The sequence below is a fragment of the Trachurus japonicus genome, chromosome 18, assembly GCF_045865225.1.
Source record: "Trachurus japonicus isolate A0001 chromosome 18, Traja_1.0".
Classification (NCBI taxonomy): domain Eukaryota; kingdom Metazoa; phylum Chordata; class Actinopteri; order Carangiformes; family Carangidae; genus Trachurus; species Trachurus japonicus.
This window is the reverse complement of record NC_140924.1, coordinates 4,024,319-4,044,910: the sequence shown is the minus strand read 5'-3', so window position 1 is coordinate 4,044,910 and position 20,592 is coordinate 4,024,319. Positions and strand designations below refer to the sequence as shown.

Sequence of the window (20,592 nt, the reverse complement as noted above, 5' to 3'; positions counted from 1 at the left end):
GCGTAACTCTACTGAGTGTGAGCGGCACGTACGTTCACGTTGCTTTCGTGAATTGTAAACACAGACGCCCCCTCGGTTTTAGCGTCCAGCAGTTTAGCGGCTAATTCAACAGCAGTGATGGATAACTGTACCGGAGGAGAGGCTCAACAACTTCATGAGCTTCATCTGAGGAATAAACAGCAGCTTTTACCTGACGGAGACCGACGCCTGAGCTACGGTAGCTAACAGCTAACAGCTAGCAGGGTTTACATACTGAACTCTCTCTCTCTCCCTCTCTTCTTTACACACGCACGCACACAGCCCAGGTTGTCTGTTGTAAACCTTGTAATAATAGCTTGTTGAGTACTATTGTTGCTTTGGTTTGAGTGTGGATTAATTGTTAATGGTTTGTTGTGTTGTTAATGTGAGCGGTGGTCCAATATCACTATCCTGTTATTGATGAGTTGGGTTTTAACAGCTGATCTGTGTACTGTAGATGGCGTGGATTTTGATGAGAAGGTGTTGCTGCACACATTTATTTTCAGACTTATCTGTGCAAAGTGCAAACCACTGTGCAAAAGCTGTTAACGTGGATTGATACGTGATGGCTGTGTGACTTAATTTGCATATGTTTGGTATTAAAGTAATCCAAAACTAACAAAAAGTAATCCGTTACATTACTTAAAATTTGTGATACTTAGAGTAAGTTACTAATTACATTTTTAAAGTAACCCTCCCAACCCTGGATATCATCCCACCTCGTCTTTTTAAGAGGTATGGGATACTATTGGAATGAGTATTCAGGAGGTCATAAACAGTAGGCTGTCCCTTCTTATTTTAAACAGGCAGTATACCTACAGCCGCAAATTTAAAAAACAAATCTGGATCCATGGGTGCTCTCTAACTACCACCTCATCTCAAAACGACCATTTATCTCAAATATTTTAAAGAAGGTGGTCGTTTTACAATTACAGTTGTTTTTAAATGAGCACAACATTCTTGAGGTGTGCTAGTCTGGTTTCAAATCATTTCACAGCACAGAGTCAGCCCTTTTAAGAGATTTTAATGACCTTTTCATTTCAACTGACATTGGTGACTGTGCTCTCTTCATGCTTTTAGATCTGACAGCGGTGTTCAACACAGTAGACCATGATAAATGAATTTCCCGCCATGAGCACTGTGTTGGTATCAAGGAATGGCCTTGAATTGGTTCAGGTCATATCTGCATGAGAGGGGTTTTCGAGTTAGCTTTGAGGGCTCTACCTCGCCCTCAACTTCACTTTCTTTTGTGTCACCATACTTGGACCTATCCTGTTTTCATTATCTTCTTCTATCATCTTCTTCCTCTTGGCTAAATTTTAAGAACATATGACATTTCTTTTCATTTTTAGGCCGATGACTCACAGATCTACTTGCCCCTAAAAAGAAACAATGGAAGTCCTTTTAATTTGCTTTTAAACTGTTTTAATGACATTAAAGCCTGGTTGGCCTTGACTTTTTTATTTTAATGAAAGCAAAACAGAGGTCATTGTCTTTAAACCTAATGGCATTTCAGTGGACTCCACACTGGACATGGGTCCATTTGGACACTTAGTCACACCTGTCAAAGTGTCAAATCATGGAGTGAAAATGGACAGTGATTTTAAAATAGATAAACAGATCAATGCTGTAGTAAAAGCTGGGGTTTTTACCATTTAAGAATGCTCTCAAAGGTTAAACCTCTTTTTGAGACTTTGAGAAAGTTGTCCACACTTTTATTACTACACGTCTTGATTATTGTAACAGACTGTATCTGGGTTTATGTTTATTTTTTTGCTTATTTTAATTGGATCCGCATTAGCAGCTGCACAGCAGCCACTAATCTTCCTGGGGTCCACCCATAAAATCACAATGGGTGTCAGTGAATCTTCACTTTCCCGCCTACAGCTGGTCCAAAATGCCGCAGCCCGACTCTTGACTGGTACACACAAACAACAACATGTCACTCCAGTCCTTGCATCGCCGCACTGGCTCCCAGTTGATTTTAAGATTTTAATGTTTGTTTTTAAAGCTCTTAAAGGAAAACTTTTTTTTTTTCAACCTGGGCCCTGTTTTCATATGTTTTTCTGTATACGTAAGTGATGGATAATACTTTTATTGAGGTGGCTCCAGTATTGAGCCGGGCAGGTAGCCTGCAGCCCAGCTAACGCTCTTTAACCGGGCAAGTGGCTCCCGTCAAAGTTCACCCTATAAATGTGCATTTTTTTCAAACTGACCAGCTCAGATAGTTACAATGAGTGTCCGACAACATACTAGAAAGGAGAAATTAACGTATGTCTCTACCTTTAGCTGGAGATCGCTGTTTGTTGTTATCTGTGTCCAAATCTCGTTCTGAAATGTTGTGATAACTCGCGGCAATACTGTTACCTGGCTGAGGTGAAGAGAGACGACCGGAGCATTTCCAAATTGTGGCAACAAAATGTTGGGCTACTCTTCGCGCAGCTTTCACAGACTACCTTACTTCGACACGGACACGCTGAAGTTATGGCTAGTTGTGCTACAAATGGATGCTGACACTCCTGTCGATGCACTGTGCCATGACCACTTTGACTGGGATGACTACTGCCAGTTAAAGAAGAGACACGCTAAAGGTAGAGACATACGTTCATACATTCAGCGTTAGCTGGGCTGCAGGCTGCCCGCCCTGCTCAATACTGGAGCGACCTCAATAATTGTATTATCCATCACTCATGTATACAGAAAAACATGAAAACAGGACCCAGGTTGAAAAAAAAGTTTCCCTTTAATGGGCTTGCCCCCTTTTATTTGACTGACCTTTTAAAGCCCTATGTCCCCTCTTGGTCCCTCAGATCCACAGACAAACTGCTCCTAGAGGTCCCTCAGACCAGACTCAGGGGCAGAGGGGACTGTGTGTTTTCTGTTGCTGGCCCCAGACTCTGGAACCCCCTACTCCTCCGTGTGAAGCAAGCCCCCAGCCTAGCTTTTGTTAAAGCATGTCTTAAAACGTACATTTATTCCTTGGCTTTGAACACAGTTAACATCATCATGTTTTTCATGCTGAACAGTGACTTTTGTCAAATGTTTTATTGCTGTTACCTGCATTAAAGCTTCAGTTGGTAACAATTATTCAGTCATATTTGCTGGAACTGTCACTATATTCTGATGGTCAGACATTAAATGAGTAATCTAGGACAAAATCCAACTCCTCTGGCTCCACCTACAGCCTGTAATCGTATTTGCCAAAATCCACCGCGACCGACGATTCTCCACCAGTCAGGTAGAGGGAGCAGGAGGAGCAGCCAATCGCCGCTCCTACACGTCGTGCTATGGATACGGTACATCTTCTGTGGGTGCGTTTATGGCTACTTTGTGTGTGTCTGTGTGTGTGTGGGGCACTTGGCAGAGGTTCATAAAGGGACCTGACGGAGTATTGTCTTGAAATTTCCGACCAAGTCGCGGAGTTTACTTTCACTTTCGTCAACTTACCAACTGGAGCTTTAATGTCTTGCATTTCCACGAGGTTCTCCTTTTCTTCTTTCTTCTTTCCTGTCAATTGGTCATCACAAGTTAAAAACTTCAACAATTTCAATAATTTCTTCTTGTACAAAGAGGGCCCACACAAAGGAGGCAGGGTAAACTTTTTGAAATCTATGAAATTATTATTTCACCATTATAAATGTCTATGTTGCCTGTATGTTTCATAAAGCAAAGATGTTTTATTTTGTAACACTCCTACCGTTTTTACTCTGATATGCCCCCATGCTGATATAAGGAGTTCAAATCGAGCCTGATGCTACAACACAGAGCAAAAACAGCATAACAGTGAAATCATTAACAACAGTTACGGTGACACAGTATTCAGTGAGATTAAGTGATTCACTGTGATCCAAGTGGTACAACAAGAGGAAATTCATCTGATTTTGATAAACCACCACAAAAATGTATAGGTTCAAATGGAAGACCATCTATAAACAAACATGAAATAATTGTTTTCTTGAATAGAGAAATTTTAATCTTAAATATTTTTAAAGTTCACCTACCTGTTGTTTATGTGACAACTGAGGTTCAGAGGAAAAATGGCAGTGTGACCAAAGTCCTCCAATAAAACCAACTGTAATCAGAGAAGGTGTGTTCAACTTGTGTAGCCGGGTGGGAAAATGTAGTGCAACTGCTTACTAACGCCACCAGAGGGCGCTTTCTAAGTTTGGTGAACTGGTTAGAGAGCAGGTAAAAAGATACCAGAAGTCGCCATCTTACCCACAGCGGTGCGACCACACCACGGTTTTCAGAGGTTTAAGAGGGTAAATATCAGAGGGGAACCCTCTGGGCCTTCAAGGTATTCAGTGAAGGCCTAAGAAAAAATATTGCAATATTGTACTACTATATATTTATTTTATTTTTTTATTTTATACAGTGAGTAACAGACAAGTAATATTTTCTAGATCATTGTTATAAAGTTGGACTAATATTTCTTGGGAAACAATGGGTTAATATAATGGAACGGGAAATGGACCAATCACAATTTTTCTTCCAACGGTATCTGGGCAGTAAATCATCGACTCCCCCTGCAGGGCCTTCAGTGGCTGTGACTGAAGGCCCGTGTAATGCAAGTCAATGTGGGCATGAATTTGAGATTGACAGGTGTCTTAGCCAATCATATTCCACTGAGTTGTGGGCGGGACCATATCACGACATCTTCCGGGCCAAAATAGTGAGGGAGCGGGTTGCCAAGTCCGCTTATTATACGTGACTTTTGGCTTGTTTTTCTGTGAAGTCGCTTATATTGGTAGTCGTGGGTTGCGGGTTTTTGGGCTTGTTGTTAAAGTGTAGTTACTTATTTAGGGCTGCTTCCAGCTCAGTTGTCAAGCAGATATTTTCGACATGTTATTTAAACATGTGTCACCCCCGTTCCCCCCGCCCCTCCCTTCCTCCGTACACACACGGCACTTTGCCACGGTGACAACAACAACGAGATTGTCTGAATCTAGCGACTTTTCCGGTGCTGTTACAAACGTTTCTGGTTTGGAGACTCGGACGTGAAAGCACGTCATCACTGCTGTTTTCACCGAGCAGCGGTGCTGCCGTGAGCCCCCCGCCCCCGTCCCTACAGCCCCCACCGGCGGTGTCACGGAGCTGCTACAGAGACCCGCTCCACGCCGCTGACACCCCCACCACCCCGTCTTAGAGCAACATACACAGCCTCAGCTCAGTCACTACTCACCTCATCTACTGTGATGACACGGTGAGGACAAGTGCAGTTTTGTTGAGACTTGATAAGCCATTTTACTTATTGTTTTGGTTATGCGTGGTTTTATATTTGAGTGCATCTTTTCTTAACAGAGGACAGGGTCTATTCTTGTTTTTGGTTGTGATTTTTATTCAAGTGCAATTTTTGATTTTTGAAAATATAATATAATATATTCCATTTACAATGAAAAAAAAGTATTAAATAGTTAATTTGCATTTAATGTTAATGGTTCAAAGGATGTCAGGCCGACTCGCCCCCCACACATTTTTACCTCACCAAATCTGGCCCTCTTTGCAAAAAGTTTGGGGACCCCTGGTGTAAACCTACAATGAAAAATGGCTGAGCATTTACAAAGAGCTTGTGCCTTTTTCCCATGTCACCTCAGGAGGTGTTTGTTTTATAGCCACTTTTGGCAGAAATATTAAATCTACAGTGAAATTCAACTGTGTCTAAGCTCAAACAAACACAAAAAACATTATCAAAAATACATCTTTAGTTGTTGAACAGCTCATGATTGACATTTTACTTTCATTCCAGCTAAACAAATAAGTGAATGTGTGATTTGCTTGTTTCATTTTTTCTTTTTAAAAATAAGTGATTCATGATAGCCAGCTTTTTCCAGAATCACCTTGTGTGTTGTGAAGCCAGTTAGGGCAAAAAAAACATGTAATATGCCGACCATCCATGTGACAAGGCTCTGGCTATTATTTCTATTGCTATGTTAAATTTTTTATTGCTAGATGGTCCTATTGAAGGCCCAGGGTCTGGGTCCACGGTTCGCCACTGGTAAATATAATATAAATGTGTCTGTTTACATGAAGTATCTAATGGATATATGTTTAAGGCTGAAATGTTTTATGTTAATGTGCGGCCGTATGTTTTAGTGGTTGGCAGATAAACAGACGACGAGAGACCCAACGGTTGTCATGTAGCAGGCCGTCGTCAGTGCTGTTTGTGCTATGGAAAAAAGCACAAGTTAGTAACGTTATGTATTACAATACTTTACATTCATTGTGACGTTTTGACCTGTGAATGTAAGAGTGTTTAATGTGAATTTGTGGGCTCTTTGTGTTATAGGGTCGAGCCACTGTTGTTAATTCTTTGCACTCTATTGTTGCTTATGGACATTGTCCGGTGAATATAGCAGACTAGACAGAGTTACAGTATAACGTCCCGTGTGCCAGGCACCGTGTGGTGTCGCAGATTTTTTGTTTCTTTCTACTAGTACTGTAGATACAGCTGAAGACTATCAGCCAGTTGAGTTTTAAACTTGCATCATTTATTTTATTTGAACACCATATTCTTCTGTTCAGAATTAAAGACCCCAGAAGATATTTTTGTGTCCTGTGCTGGTTCAATTTAGCCAGGCTACATTGTTTTATACCATGGTCTGGGTGAATACTCGATTCTGATTGGCTGCGGGGTGTCCATTAAAAAGTGATAATGGACACCCATAAAGATGTTCCGGTCAAATTGCCTGATTACGTTCTAAATATTACTGCGCTGGCTCAAACGCTTGTTGGTAACCACGGCAATGGACACTCAACACTCAATGGACCATAACAACTTTTTTTCAGCGCATCACGGCATTGGAGTCTGTAAACACACAAGCGGTAAGAAGTGCACTGGCCCTCTGAAAAACTTTGTGTCACGTAACATTTAAGCCGTCACCGTCCTCACCTCCCTTCACTGATCAACTACCAGGCTGTGGCAGAGTCACTGGCTGTAACGTTATGCTGCGGTCACAGCGGGTCCCTCTTTTTTTTTTTTCTTTTATCGCCGATGAGAGTTCTTAAGTACAATTTTCAGCCACATGATTTGAACGGTAAAAAACAACATTAAAGCAGTACTAAAGAACTTTTAGTTTTGGTTGAGTTTGGCGGCGCCTGTGGCCCAGAGCGGTAGTGTTTTGCCTGAAGGAAGACTCCATTTCCCATGAGCACTAGCACGTAGCGCCGTAAACATCCTGATCTCCTGGTGCATGGAAATTAACAGAAGACGTCCAAACTAAGTTTCTGTTACCAGCGGATCATTTCTCAGTAAACACACATACACAATCCGACGGAAAGGTGCCGCATTGCTGCTCCCTCCTCGTCGTGACTCGTGAAAGTGAAAGTGAAACTTAAGTGAGAGCCGGTTTCCTACCATGCTCCTCAAAGTTGCTAAGTGCCAGTGAAGGCGATACAGACCATAATGATACAGACCCCCTCAGGCCATGACAGAGGTGTCATTCAACCTGTTGTAAGTTGATGTACCATCACAAAAGTTATGAAAATATTATATGAAGGTTGAACAGTTCCTTAGTGTTGGTTTAAAGTATAAGTAATTGATTTAATATTTATTTATTTCGTAAGTGACCATGGTATGAGCAGGATAATGCCCTTCGAGGTATCCGATTATCAGAAATTAATGGACTTCGCAGAAGCAACCATCCTTAAAGCAGAAGTAAGTGATATATTTGTGTTAATCTAAGTCTTAAATAGTTATATCTTCCGTCAGCAATCACTTACATAGAGTGTTTGGTCTGAAACACGGGTCTGTCAGTCACTCTGCTCTGCTCTGAGCCCAGGAGAAAACATTTATCGTATCCTACAGTTTTTATCCAATGAGGAGAGAGAACGGCATGCAGGGCTGTGTGTGCAGCCAAGGAACGCCGTGAATGTGGCGACGTAGGGACGAGGACTGTTATGGTGCGTTCAAGGAAACTCGTATTTTTCCGACCGTGAAGTGGTACCGAGTGGTACCAGTTCGATCTGGTACGAGTTCACGGGTCAGAAGTTACGAGTGGCCGTTATAGTGACTTTCACAGGTAAAACAGGTCGGAAAAACACGAGTGGGTTGCCTGAAACGCTACAAAGTCGTAAGTTGTGACTTGAAGCTGTAATTTACGATTTCAAAAGCCTGCCTGGAACGCAGCATTAGCGAAAACGACCGGACCACTTACTTCTGCTTTAATGGACTTAAAAGAATAGTTCAACCAAAATTCAAATTGCACTCTACTACTACTCACACTCATCATCACCCCATCAGGAAAACCATCACTTCTTTGACCTTACTTTTAACCGTTTGGCACGGACTAAATCAACCAGGTTATTTCTTCAACCTGACCGGACAGCAGCTCTATGTCACATTTTTAGCACTAAAACTCTATAAGAGGCCAAACAGGAAGAGGTCTGTCAGTCTGATGGTCACAGTCAGCAGCGAGACAACATGGAGGTTACAGCTCTCTGCATCACACTGCGTGAGTAGCAGCTTTGTCATTCCAAAAGGCTTTTGCAAAGGTTTTTCTTTTTTTTTTTATTAACAAAAGGTCAAGCATTACAATATCTAATTGGCAGATAGACGTAAACCAAAGATTTTCAATTCAGCTAGCAAGCAGCTACATAGTTTGATGTGTGAACATTTTCAGTTACGTCACTATTTCTCTAACAACTCTTTTATTCTCTCTTCAGTGATAAATGTTCTTCTTGCTGCAGAAGTTCCCAACAGTAAAGATCAGAAATATGGTGAGTTGGAATTACTGCTGTTTGTCGTTTATGGAGTCAAGTGTATGGGAGGGAGTTTGTCTGTGAAGGTTTTGCGTCATGTTTTATTACCATGACTATCGCACTGATAGAGTGCATATGGCTATCTAAAGCTTTTACTACTTCCTGTGTGCTACTGCAGAGGGCAAATATCAATGTACTTCCTGGTTACTGGACATGCTAGTATTTATTTAAGTCTACACTTTTATATAAATGGTGGATTTTACATTCATGTTACAATTTTTTCTTTTCCTAATCATAGTTTCAAGATTGCCATGCTCTCCACCTTTCGACAACTCAAGACAATGATCTGCAGCAACAAACAGGAAGTAGAATAAACTTTAGTTAGCAACATGACTCACCACAGTGTGGTGGTTAGACTGCTGAATGGTCACGTAGTATGTGACAAGAGCTTCACTTCAGAATGTAATTAAAAATAGTGCCTTCTCTTCTTAAAGGTGTACAGAAAAGAACATTGAATTTGAGCCCACTGTGGGTCTTAACCTTAGTGTAATAACTCATCTATCAGACGATGTAGCCCAAACTTTGTGCAGAATTCTATTTTCGAGTAAATCCGGGATGAAAGTGGGGTAGTTTTTTTTTTTCACATTGGATAATGCAGGCGCACAAATTATGCGTCACGTTGCTCATGATTCATCAGCCACTGATATTGGATCTGTCATCCGTCAACCAAACATCTGAGACACACACACACACCAAGCTCGGTCTCGCCCCAAGCATTGAATATCCCGTCCACTTGATAACGACCTATCAAATTTGTTTTCCTTACTCGGGTAAACTTGTGGAAACTTGGCGCAACAAACAGGACAAACAGCCATTTCTGAACACCTTTAACATCATGTTTCAGTTTCATGGCCCTACCTTGACACAACATTTGTTTTTTAAAGTATTGTGTTGTGGGACCAGTCATCCTGTTTGGTGTATGATGTTGAGATTGCCATCTAAAAATACTTTAATGTAAATGTTTGTGTCCCTGGTTCAGATCCGGCTTTTCCCCGCATTGATCCCAACAGACTTCAGTTCTTCCAGAACGAGTCCATCACTGTAAACTGTGAGGACTTTGATGAGCTGCATGACTGGAGAGTGAAGTGGAAGTTGAAGAAATGCAGAGCAACAAATCACTCCTCCTCAACAAGCTGCTACACCATTGAAAGTGCTGATCCGTCACACAGTGGAAAGTACTGGTGTGAGGACGAAAAAGGAGAGAGAAGTAACGCCGTAAACATCACAGTTGTTGGTATGTTTGAAAGAACAATCATCGTCCAATGTGCTAGTTATTTTAGAGTACCTCATCTCGCATTTTGTTTTTCATCTTGCAAGCACAAGCTGAAGTGGTTCATGTCTTGATATATTCAATGAACAACTAGCTGCTATGTTTAACAATTTAAATGATAACAAAGTGCAAGTAATCTGTGGTGATTTCAATATAAATTTGCTAAATCCAAACAGACACCAAAAAACAATTGACTTTATTAACACAATGTATAGCAACTACCTTTTCCCTGTAATACTAAAACCAAGTAGAATAACCATTGATACAGCCACACTGATAGATAATATATTCACAAATCAAATGGACTATGAAATAGTAAGTGGACTTCTAATAAATGACATTAGTGATCATCTTCCTATTTTTGCAGTTATTCAAAATTTTTTTGGGAAGAAAGTTAAACAAAAGACTCATACACACGAAATGATAAGACATAAAACACCTAAAGCCATTGCTGCCCTCAAGATGGACCTAGAGGGACAACGCTGGAATGAAGTCTATGCCAGTGAAGACCCAAATTGTGCATATGATAAATTTATGTCTACTTTAATTTCACTATATGAGAAACATTGTCCCCTAAAAAAAGTAAACAGAAAACATAATGATAAATATAAACCATGGATCACAAAGGGGATAGAGGATGCATGTAAAAAGAAAAATAGATTGTACAAGAAATTCTTAAAATTGAGAACTAAAGAGGCTGAATTAAAGTATAAGGTATATAAAAATAAACTTGTAAACATCATAAGAACAAATAAGAAAGAGTATTATCACACATTATTGGAGCAGAACAGGTGTAACACACAAGGAACGTGGAGAGTATTAAATTGTATAATTAAAAAGAGCTTTAAAAAAAAAGGACTATCCAGTATACTTTGTAAAAGATAATGACATTATTACAGATAAAATTGAAGAAATAGTAAATTAATTTAATAACTTCTTTGTTCAGGTTGGTTGCAACCTATCAAAAGATATTCCGAAGCCAAAAAGTAATAATGAGATAGATAAGTATATTAGTAAAAATTCCTCCTCCATGTTTTCTAGTGCTACGAATGATAGAGAGATACTCGAGATTGTTAATAAATTCAAAAATAAAAAATCCTCTGATTGTTTTGATATGGACATGGTATTAATTAAAAGTATCATTGAATATGTAGTTCAGCCATTTACGTATATTTGTAATTTATCCTTTCAAACAGGTATTTTTCCTTCAAAAATGAAAACAGCAAAAGTTATCCCTATTTATAAAACTGCTGAAAGAAATCTATTTACCAACTATAGACCAATATCATTACTCCCGCAGTTCTCAAAAATTTCAGAAAAGTTATTTGTAAATAGACTTGATAATTTCATTGAAAGAAATAATCTATTGAGTGATAGCCAGTATGGCTTTAGAGAAAAAAGGTCCACCTCGATGGCGGTAATGGAACTTGTGGAAGGGATATCAAATGCAATAGACAATAAGGAATACACAATAGGTGTCTTTATTGATTTAAAAAAGGCATTTGATACTATTGACCACCGAATATTAATGAATAAATTAGAGAGATATGGCATCAGGGGGATTGTTTATAAGTGGATGGAGAGTTATTTGGAGGACAGATATCAGTATGTGCAATTAAATAATGTAAAATCTAAATACTTGAAGGTCACCTGTGGGGTTCCCCAAGGGTCCGTTTTGGGCCCTAAATTATTTTTGTTATATGTTAATGATATTTGCAATGTCTCCGATTTATTGAAATGTGTTTTATTTGCTGATGACACCACTCTCTACTGCTCTGGTAAAAATCTTGAACAGCTTCTGAGTATAGTTGAAAATGAATTGAACAAACTTAAAGACTGGTTTGATTTGAATAAGTTATCATTGAATCTAAATAAAACAAAGTTTATAATTTTTGGTACCAAACAAATTAAAACTCAGGTTAAAATTATAGTAAATAGTATTGAAATAGAAAGAGTGTATGAAAACAAATTTCTGGGTGTTACAATTGACGACAAACTGTGTTGGAAGCCACATATAAACAATGTGATAACCAAAATGTCAAAAATCATCGCAATATTTTATAAAACAAGAAATTATCTCAACCAAAAGTCATTATACACACTCTACTGTTCGCTGTTACTTCCATATATGACCTATTGTGCCGAGATATGGGGTAATGCGTACAAAACTAACACTCAACCTATCTTCAAATTACAGAAGAAAGCTATAAGAATTATAAATCATTTAAATATTACAGAGTCAACAAACGCTTATTTTGTACAGTCAAAGACTTTTAAATTTTACGACTTAGTTAATTTCAAAATGGCTCTAATTATGTTTAAAGTGCATAACCATATGTTTTGTTGCAGTTTGAAACTCGAGAGAGTCGATATGAATTGAGAGGATTAGGTGTCTATAAAAGACCAAAAATACGAACTAATATAAAACAGCGTTGTGTTTCCGTCAGAGGTGTCAATTTGTGGAACAGTTATGATGAGGAATTAAGAATGTGTAGCTCGATTTCTATTTTCAAGAAAATGTTTAAATCCAAGGTACTTAAAGAATATATAGATTTGTTATGAGCGCCAAATGCTTGTTTGATTTAAACTCTAATGTAAAAGTTGCCTTGTTGAAATAGTTTCTGGATTGATTGTTGTTTTTTTGTTTTTTGTTTTTTCTCTCTCTTTACCTCTTTTTTTGTTTTGGTAAAAAGGGTAGGCATAATAAGCCTAGGCTTCAGCCTACACCTTTTCGATCAGCACTCCTCATCACATGTACAGTAAGCACTTGTGTACATTTAGTAAATTTTACCTGTGGAGAAGGGGGGGGGGGGGGGGGGGGGGGGGTTAAAATGCTGATCGAATAAACTGAACTGAACTGAACTGAACTGAAGTCCAGGGGTCAAGAAAAATGTTGTAAAAGTCAAAACTTATATTTCCTTAGATAAGATGTTTTTATTTTTTGAATGTTTCATGTAATGCTATAAAGTTGTAGTTTGCATGCTTCCAATATGGCGGAACAACCCCAGCCTAAAACAGCAGCTGATGCATGCTCATATGACTGTTACATGTAAAACCTATGTATCACTGTACTTGACTTTAGCTGGTGAAGTGATCCTGGACATTCCTCCTCCTGTGATGGAAGGAGATAATGTGACTCTGCGCTGTCAAACAAAGAAAACGTTGCACCTCATTGCTGAATTCTACAAGGACGGTAACCATGTTGAGACCGGCTACAAAGGAGAGATGACCATCCACAAGGTGTCCATGTTTGACCAGGGACTGTACAAGTGCAGCATCTCTGGAGCTGGAGAGTCACCAAAGAGCTGGCTCGCTGTCAGAGGTAAGAACTCACATGGTGTTTGCATTGAAAAACTAAATATCAACTTGTAGCTGCTTTGTGGTTTCTCTTCTAGATCTTTAAAGAGCAAAAGTTTCCAAAAGGTTGTTACAATGTGTCACACACCAGTGACCGTTTTATGTATCTTCACAGCTCCTCAGTCTCTCTACAGTCCCTCCTCCAGTGCCCCTGCTCTGCCATGGATTCTCATCACTGTTACAGTAGCAGCTCAGCTCCTGGCGCTGGTTGTACTTACCCGTGAAAAACGCAAAGGTACGAAAATAACACTACAGGAAGCAGAGTTATCTCTTATGTCTGGGCCAAATTTATCCATCGAATAGCCATCAAAACTTTTCACATGTTGGCATAAGAGAAATAATCATAGGGTCGCAAAGATCTGTAAGTTTGATCTCCAAAGTTTGATTTCCAAAATGCAATAGCAGGATGGCAGCACTACTGTAAGGTATTTTTCTTCCACTAGACTAAATTATAGTTACGTTAATCCTGTGGAAACATTGACCTAGTGTTTTGTACAAAACACTAGGTCAAAGGTCATTATGACTGCCTAAATGTTAAAACTTCAGAACTGAATCAAAAGCTGTGTGGTGAGTGAGACTCATGTCAGCCAGGATCTTCATTACATTGTCATGTCTATCAACCTTTTCCTGTGTTTCCCATCTGTATCTGTTCTGTCATGATGAAACAGATGAAAGACACATAAGACAGATACTAATAAAACGTCCTCCAACTCAAACATTTCATATCTTTTGACCTGGCACTGCCCAGTGATCAAATGTTTCAAAAAACAATGCAATTCATTAAGAAAAATATACGTATTTCATGAAAAGTTAAGTCTCAAGACATGAACACCAAGTCAAAGTCAAGTTGAGTCTCATCAGTATTAGTCTTAAATGCATCAATTCTGACTCAAGTCTCCCACCTCTGGTCTCGTCTGTTGTAAAATGTGATTGAATTAAGAGACTGTCTGTCATTTTTCAGTTTTCAACAAAGCAGCTGAGCTAAGTGACTTTCTTTCCAAAAATCTATGACAGGAACTAAAGCAAGTTCACCAGAAGAGAGAGATGTCTATTCTTCCGTCTACTATAGGTAAGACTGAGGCTAATGTTTTCTTTTCATCTCTATTCATTAATGGATTCACTCATTAAAGGGATAGTTCACCCTAGAATGATATTTCGCTCATTATCTACTCACCCTCATGTTGACTAAGGGCTGGAAGAAGTTTCAGAGTCCACCGTCCCTTCTCTGAGTTACAGGGGGTCTCAGCGTAGCAGTGCATGTCCATATAACGGTTGTAAAGGGACACCAGAGCTCTTCGTAAAAAAACACACACAAAAAAACATCCAAATACCTCCATGATGCTCGTATGTAATGTCCGTCTTGTGCTGAAGCCCCAAATTGCATAATTGTCCCGAAAAAAATTAAATAAGTCTATATTTTAAGCTTGTTTGTAGCGGAAGCTTCTCAAAGCTCCTCTTCCTGGTCCGTCCAAATCTCGCGTGATTCGCAGTAACCGCACTGACGCCGGCGCAAATCACGCGAGATTTGGACAGACCAGGAAGAGGAGCTTCGAGAAGCTTCCGCTACAAACAAGCTTAAAATATAGACTTATTTAATTTTTTTCGGGACAATTACGTGACATTACATACGAGCATCATGGAGATATTTGGATGTTTTTTTGTGTGTGTTTTTTTACGAAGAGCTCTGGTGTCCCTTTGCAACCGTTATATGGACATGCACTGCTACTCCAAGACCCCCTGTAACTCAGAGAAGGGACGGTGGACTCTGAAACTTCTTCCAGCCCTTAGTCAACATGAGGGTGAGTAGATAATGAGCGAAATATCATTCTAGGGTGAACTATCCCTTTAACATGTTAAATTATTAGAGACTTCACCAAGTTATGACCGAGAGGTTTGTAAAACACAAAGGTCACAGGAATGAGTGCGGTAGTAACTTTAACTCCTGATTTGTGGAGTATGATGTTTCTTCGTCACACACGCAGTATAAAATAATAAGTTAAGAAACTGTAATAGAGGGTTTGCACAAATGTCTCCTGCAGTGAATAGTACTTTTCTAAAATATTATATGTTGTATTTCATTTCATAGATCAGTGAGAGCAGAGACAACTGACTGAAACAGCAAGATGGTTTGTTAAAAGCTCTGATGCCACTTGTACATTTGATATTGAGCATGAAAGCTGTTTCTTCACAAATGTAAAAAGCGCTAGTTATCTCAATATGCTGAGTGATTTTACAAGTTCCTTTTTCATATCTTTTGGAAATGTCCAACAATAATATTGTCTTAATATTGTTGTAAATTCATTGTATAAGGACCAGTTTGGGTTGTATATCAGTAATACTGTAGTTTTAATCATCAAATGATATTTGATGTAAATTACCAAATAATTAATAAACTGATTGTGATGAAATGTTTCTGAAACCATATCATTGTTCAGTGGTGTTTTCTTATATTACAGGACACCTCCACATCACATCACATCTCTGAATATCATCCTCTCAATGTTCAACCATCATAGTTCTTCAGAGGAGAAGTGATAAAACCTTAAGTTGTCAAACAAGTGAACTGATAGAACAGCAGTGGGTGGTATCTAGACTTTATTGTTCTGGGTTTCAAGTCTCAGACTACATGCCAGTAATTCTGGGTGAAGCATTAAATATGGACTTGTGCGTTTTATCACATGACAGTTTTGGTTCAGTTTCACTGCCACTGTCTATTTTGAATAGTGAAACCACCACATTCTCTCTACTTTTGTCTGTTTCCCACGTCTGGAGAGTTTGTTCACAGAAAGAGAGCAGCTGCAGCTTCAGAGCACTGTTTCTGTGGTCAACGGCCATTATCATGTTGTCACGTCAGTCCAACCTCAACGACAGCTCTGTTACGGCCTGGCTCAACGGCCGCACATAGGAAGGAGGACACAGGTACGGGCCAAACAAAAGAACCAATTTATTGCCCAATTTAGATTAATCAAAATCAAGACATTGAATACATAGTGGGGTGTGAGTTTTCAGCAAGGTCAGTAGTGTCGGTGCCAGTGATGACCGGGTGTGAAATGTAATGAGGTGCGAGTGTGTGAGAGATGCGTTAAAGGAAAAAAAGAAACAATAAGGTCGGGGGGGGGGGGAGGTGCGGCTGCCGCACCACACCGACTGAGGCACGGTGGAGAGAGAGAACCGGAGGGAGAAGGTGGGGCTTTAAAGCCACGGAGACACCGGGCCTGGGTCAGGTGCCCCGTTCAGGAGTTAACATTACCACAGCCAGCTGGAAGAGAAGAAAAGTAAAAACACATATACTGTACAGGCCAGCAGGATGCACACCAAGGGACGTCACAAGCTCAACGTCAAGAACACCTGGACCTCACACTCTGGTAAAAAAAAAAGAAGAAGAAAAGAAACAGCATAGAAGTAGAACATAATTTGTACAGGAACCTCTAAGTGTCACTGGAGCTGCAGCAGGGAGGGAGATCCTACAACCAAACTACTACTAAAACTGATATGTTCAAAATGTCAATAACACAGGACATGAAGAGAGTGAATTCTCACACTGAAATAAAGATACCTTTTATTATAGCATCTAGTCATCAGTCCGATTTAACTTAGGGCAATAAAAAAGTGAAACACAAGATAAATCCAACAGAGTGAGTTCACAAACAACAACATTTTAACTTTAACAACATCATCAGTTCTAACTAAAGTTATGTAAAAAGATCAAGTAAATACAAGTCATTGAACTAGGAGAGATTTTGTATCATTGGTTAAAAATAAATCAAATGAGTAAATATACAGTACACACCTAAATCCAGTACAATCAATCACTAGAGTACTACAGATGATTCAGTTAGATCTGATCTGAGTGATATTCAAACACATAATGTGAAGGTTAATTCATTTGTTTCTCTGTGTCCTGTAGCTGTTGTTTAATCTCTTCTATTTGATCCTTTACTTTGCCTTCCTTATCTTTAATTTGTTTAACTGCATCACATGTTCTCTCCATCAGATTCTCTGTGTTTATGTTCAGTTGCTGATATTCTTGTTTCCTCTCATCCAGGTCATTCTGCTCTAAGAGTTCTTTCAGTTTCAAATAACCCTTCACTTTGTCACATGTCTCTTCTACTTCTTCTTCTGCTGATTTCAACTTCTTGTCAGTTTCCTCTGCCTCACTCTCTGTTTTCTTCATGTGCTCGTCTAGTTGATATTTCAGCTTTTTAACTTTTTCATTCACGTCCATCAGAATATTTTTCATCTGCTCCACATCTCTCTGTTCCTCCTCTTTCATCTTTAACTTTTCATCAAGTTTGATTTTTTCCTTGTGCAGATCTTCTCTTTTCTTGCTTTCCAACAAAGCCTGATGTTCTGTTGATTTCTCCTCTTGATCTGGAAAAAGAACAGAACAGTAAACTATATTGAAGTGGATTTTGTAGTGTTTGCACAAACAGAATAAGATTCAGATGTAGAATAACAACTACTGAGTTCTGATGATAACAAAATTATTATCATTTTAACAACTTGAAAAAGCATATTTAAATACATTTACTTACTGGGTTTGTTTTGTCTCCATTTCCAGACAGACAAAGCAACAGCAATGATCAACATTAAGCAGAAAACCACACTTAAAGCGATAGAAGCAGCACAGTTAGATGTGACCATGAAGAAATCATCTGAAATAAAAGGAAATGAAACACTTATTTCCACAGAAAAACAGACTCAAGCCTAATTTTGATCATTTTGTAATTTTAGATCATTTCTACCTGCAACATTAATGTGGGTCACTGTGGTCTGGTTGATGGTCTTCTGTTGGACTCTACAGGTGAAGCTGTTGCCGTGTCTCTTCTCCACAGTCACTCTGCTGCTGACAGTATAGAGGACATCAGGACCTCTGACTGTCTCTGTAGGTCCAGCAGAGAGCAGCTTTCCCTCAGCGTCCAGCCACAGCAGCTCAGGCTCTGGATACCAGCCTTTAGACTCACACTGTAACACCACTCTTCCTTTGTCTCTCTCATTCCCTGCTAAACTGATGATGGGTGAGGAGGCAGCACCTATCAATGAGGAGACAATTCAAAATGTTATACAATCTTCAAATCACAATCCTCATAAAAGATAAGAGATCAGAATATAATTGGATTCAGGTCTGACAAACAAATGCCATTGAAGCAAACCTAGATGCTAGAGTAAAACACTTACCAACAACAAGGTCTACAAAATATTCTGTATTCTCTTTTGGAAGGAAACATCTGTATTTTCCACTATCAGAGACTTTTACTTTGGAGAGTTTCAGTGAAATGTCTCCATGCTTCATTTTGTCAATGTCCAGCGATACTCTTCCCTTGTAGGCTGTGTTTTGGTCATCCAGACGCTCCTTTCCATCATGGCGCACAAAAACAAATCTGGGGCTCAAGTCAAGTCTCCCCCACTCCATTGTAGTTGGACCAGCATCCATGGGAGGCTTCAGCTGACAGGGCAACACGGCGTCATCACCAGCCATCACCACGACCTGCGGAGGTGGATCAATCTGCACATCACCTGGTAAGAAGTGGATTTATTTTAAATTCTGACTTTAGAAACAAATTAGATATTTAACACATACACAATGATGATGATGATGATGATGATGATGATCCTTGCTTCTGTTCTGTCCTATAGAGAAGCCACCAGTGGTCTACCAGTGACTCCTGGTGGTAAATTTGTATAAATATGTTTTAAATTTAATATTTCTCAAGTTGCTCTCTAAGCCTATTAGAAAATATAGGCCACTATGTGGGTTGTTAATATTGAAACAACTGACAATTTTGTAACACCATTTCATATCACCGGTTATCAGCTATAACTATTAAACATTGACAGCAGCCGCAATCATGGACCAAAGGTCTCTGGGTCAATTAACTGAAAATCAAAATAAGTTTTAGTAGTAAATGAAAAAATATTCTGATGATCATACATGAAAGTCATGCTGTAATCTGTACATGAAACATGAATGAGGTGACCAGACAGCTGAATGGTTAGGGCTTAAAACTGATTAATTTTACTATAAGTTTCCTGTATATAAATGCAGGTAAATACACAAAGGTTTAAGTGCTGCCTTCACTCCACCATCCACTTAAATAGTTGCAATAGAACAGATTGTTTTGTATAGCAAATTTAGTTGGATGTCATGAATCATTTACCAAACTGGACAAGGTCAAAAAACTTGAACTTGGTGGAGGGTTAAAGCTGACAATAACTTGATATTTCTGTTAGCTTATAGATATATAGGGGAGAGTGGGGTAATTTGTGCCATGGGGCAAGTAGTTCCACCCCTGTTATCTAGAAAACCATAGAAGAAGTTGGTCATGTGACCACATATTTTTGAAGGGGCATCCATTTCACCCATCCTATTAAGAAGGGAGACACATGGCTTGAGAGAAAAGCACATTTATGTTCAAAAAACAAGTTTTTGCCCTCCAAAGTAAAATTTCTATGATCAAGGTTTTTTGATTGCCGTGTTTGAACAATTATAGATAACTTTGAAAACAGTTCACAAATGTTTTAGTGCTTTATTAAGCTACATCATGAGTCTATACAGTTAGCATGATGCCAGCTCAAAAGAGCTGGGGAATCCTTTTTTCTCAAAATGCTGGGCTTGGGGTAATTTGTGCCAAAGGGCCTGGGTTAAGTTGTGCCAGTGGCAGTGCTGTCTGTGTATAGGAGAAATGTGGCAGTGGGCACGGATTTGCTTGAAACTTAACATGTGTGATGAGGGACCGCCCCTGAACACACCTGCCCAGTCTGGTTGTGCTCGTAGCCTGGTGGACGAAGAAAACATGGCGTTTCTTTGCGCCACAGCCCCCAGCGTGCCTCAGGCCTCCACGACTGCATGGGGACAAGCGAGGACCCGATCATCGCCGCTTCCGGCTTTAATTTTGTATTGAATGTCTTGCTTTTATATAGCATTAACATTTGTGAGATTAAAATGATCTGTTTTACTTCAATTATCAATGGCACAATTTACCCCAGTGTATTCTCTCTAATGGCACAATTTACCCCGCACCGGGGGCAAGTTGTGCCAGATTTTTTTTTTTTTTTCCAAAGCTATATTTCTGAAACAGTTGATTTAAGATTCAAAGTGATTGTTCCCAGGGATGCACAACATCCTAAACTATATGTACATATGTTAGTTGGGGGCATTATTATAATCCCCTTGCTTTAAAGGCAATTTA

The 20,592-nt window shown here is 39.4% G+C and overlaps 2 protein-coding genes across 2 annotated transcripts in view; one reads left to right on the top strand and one right to left on the bottom strand.

The window, feature by feature from the left end:
- LOC146968396 (uncharacterized) overlaps positions 1-20,592 on the bottom strand; it is a 431,785-nt gene that overhangs the window by 393,129 nt on the left and 18,064 nt on the right. The window contains exon 5 of the mRNA XM_085760507.1: positions 18,581-18,919. Within this exon, the coding sequence (XP_085616633.1) occupies positions 18,581-18,919 (339 nt within the window). The remainder of the gene's footprint in view (positions 1-18,580; positions 18,920-20,592) is intronic.
- LOC146968398 (Fc receptor-like protein 5) lies at positions 2,438-13,705 on the top strand. The gene is made up of 5 exons (XM_085760337.1): positions 2,438-2,609; positions 8,680-8,733; positions 9,755-10,009; positions 13,128-13,367; positions 13,518-13,705. Exons 1-5 carry the CDS (start codon positions 2,438-2,440, stop codon positions 13,703-13,705), a joined length of 909 nt encoding a protein of 302 aa, XP_085616463.1.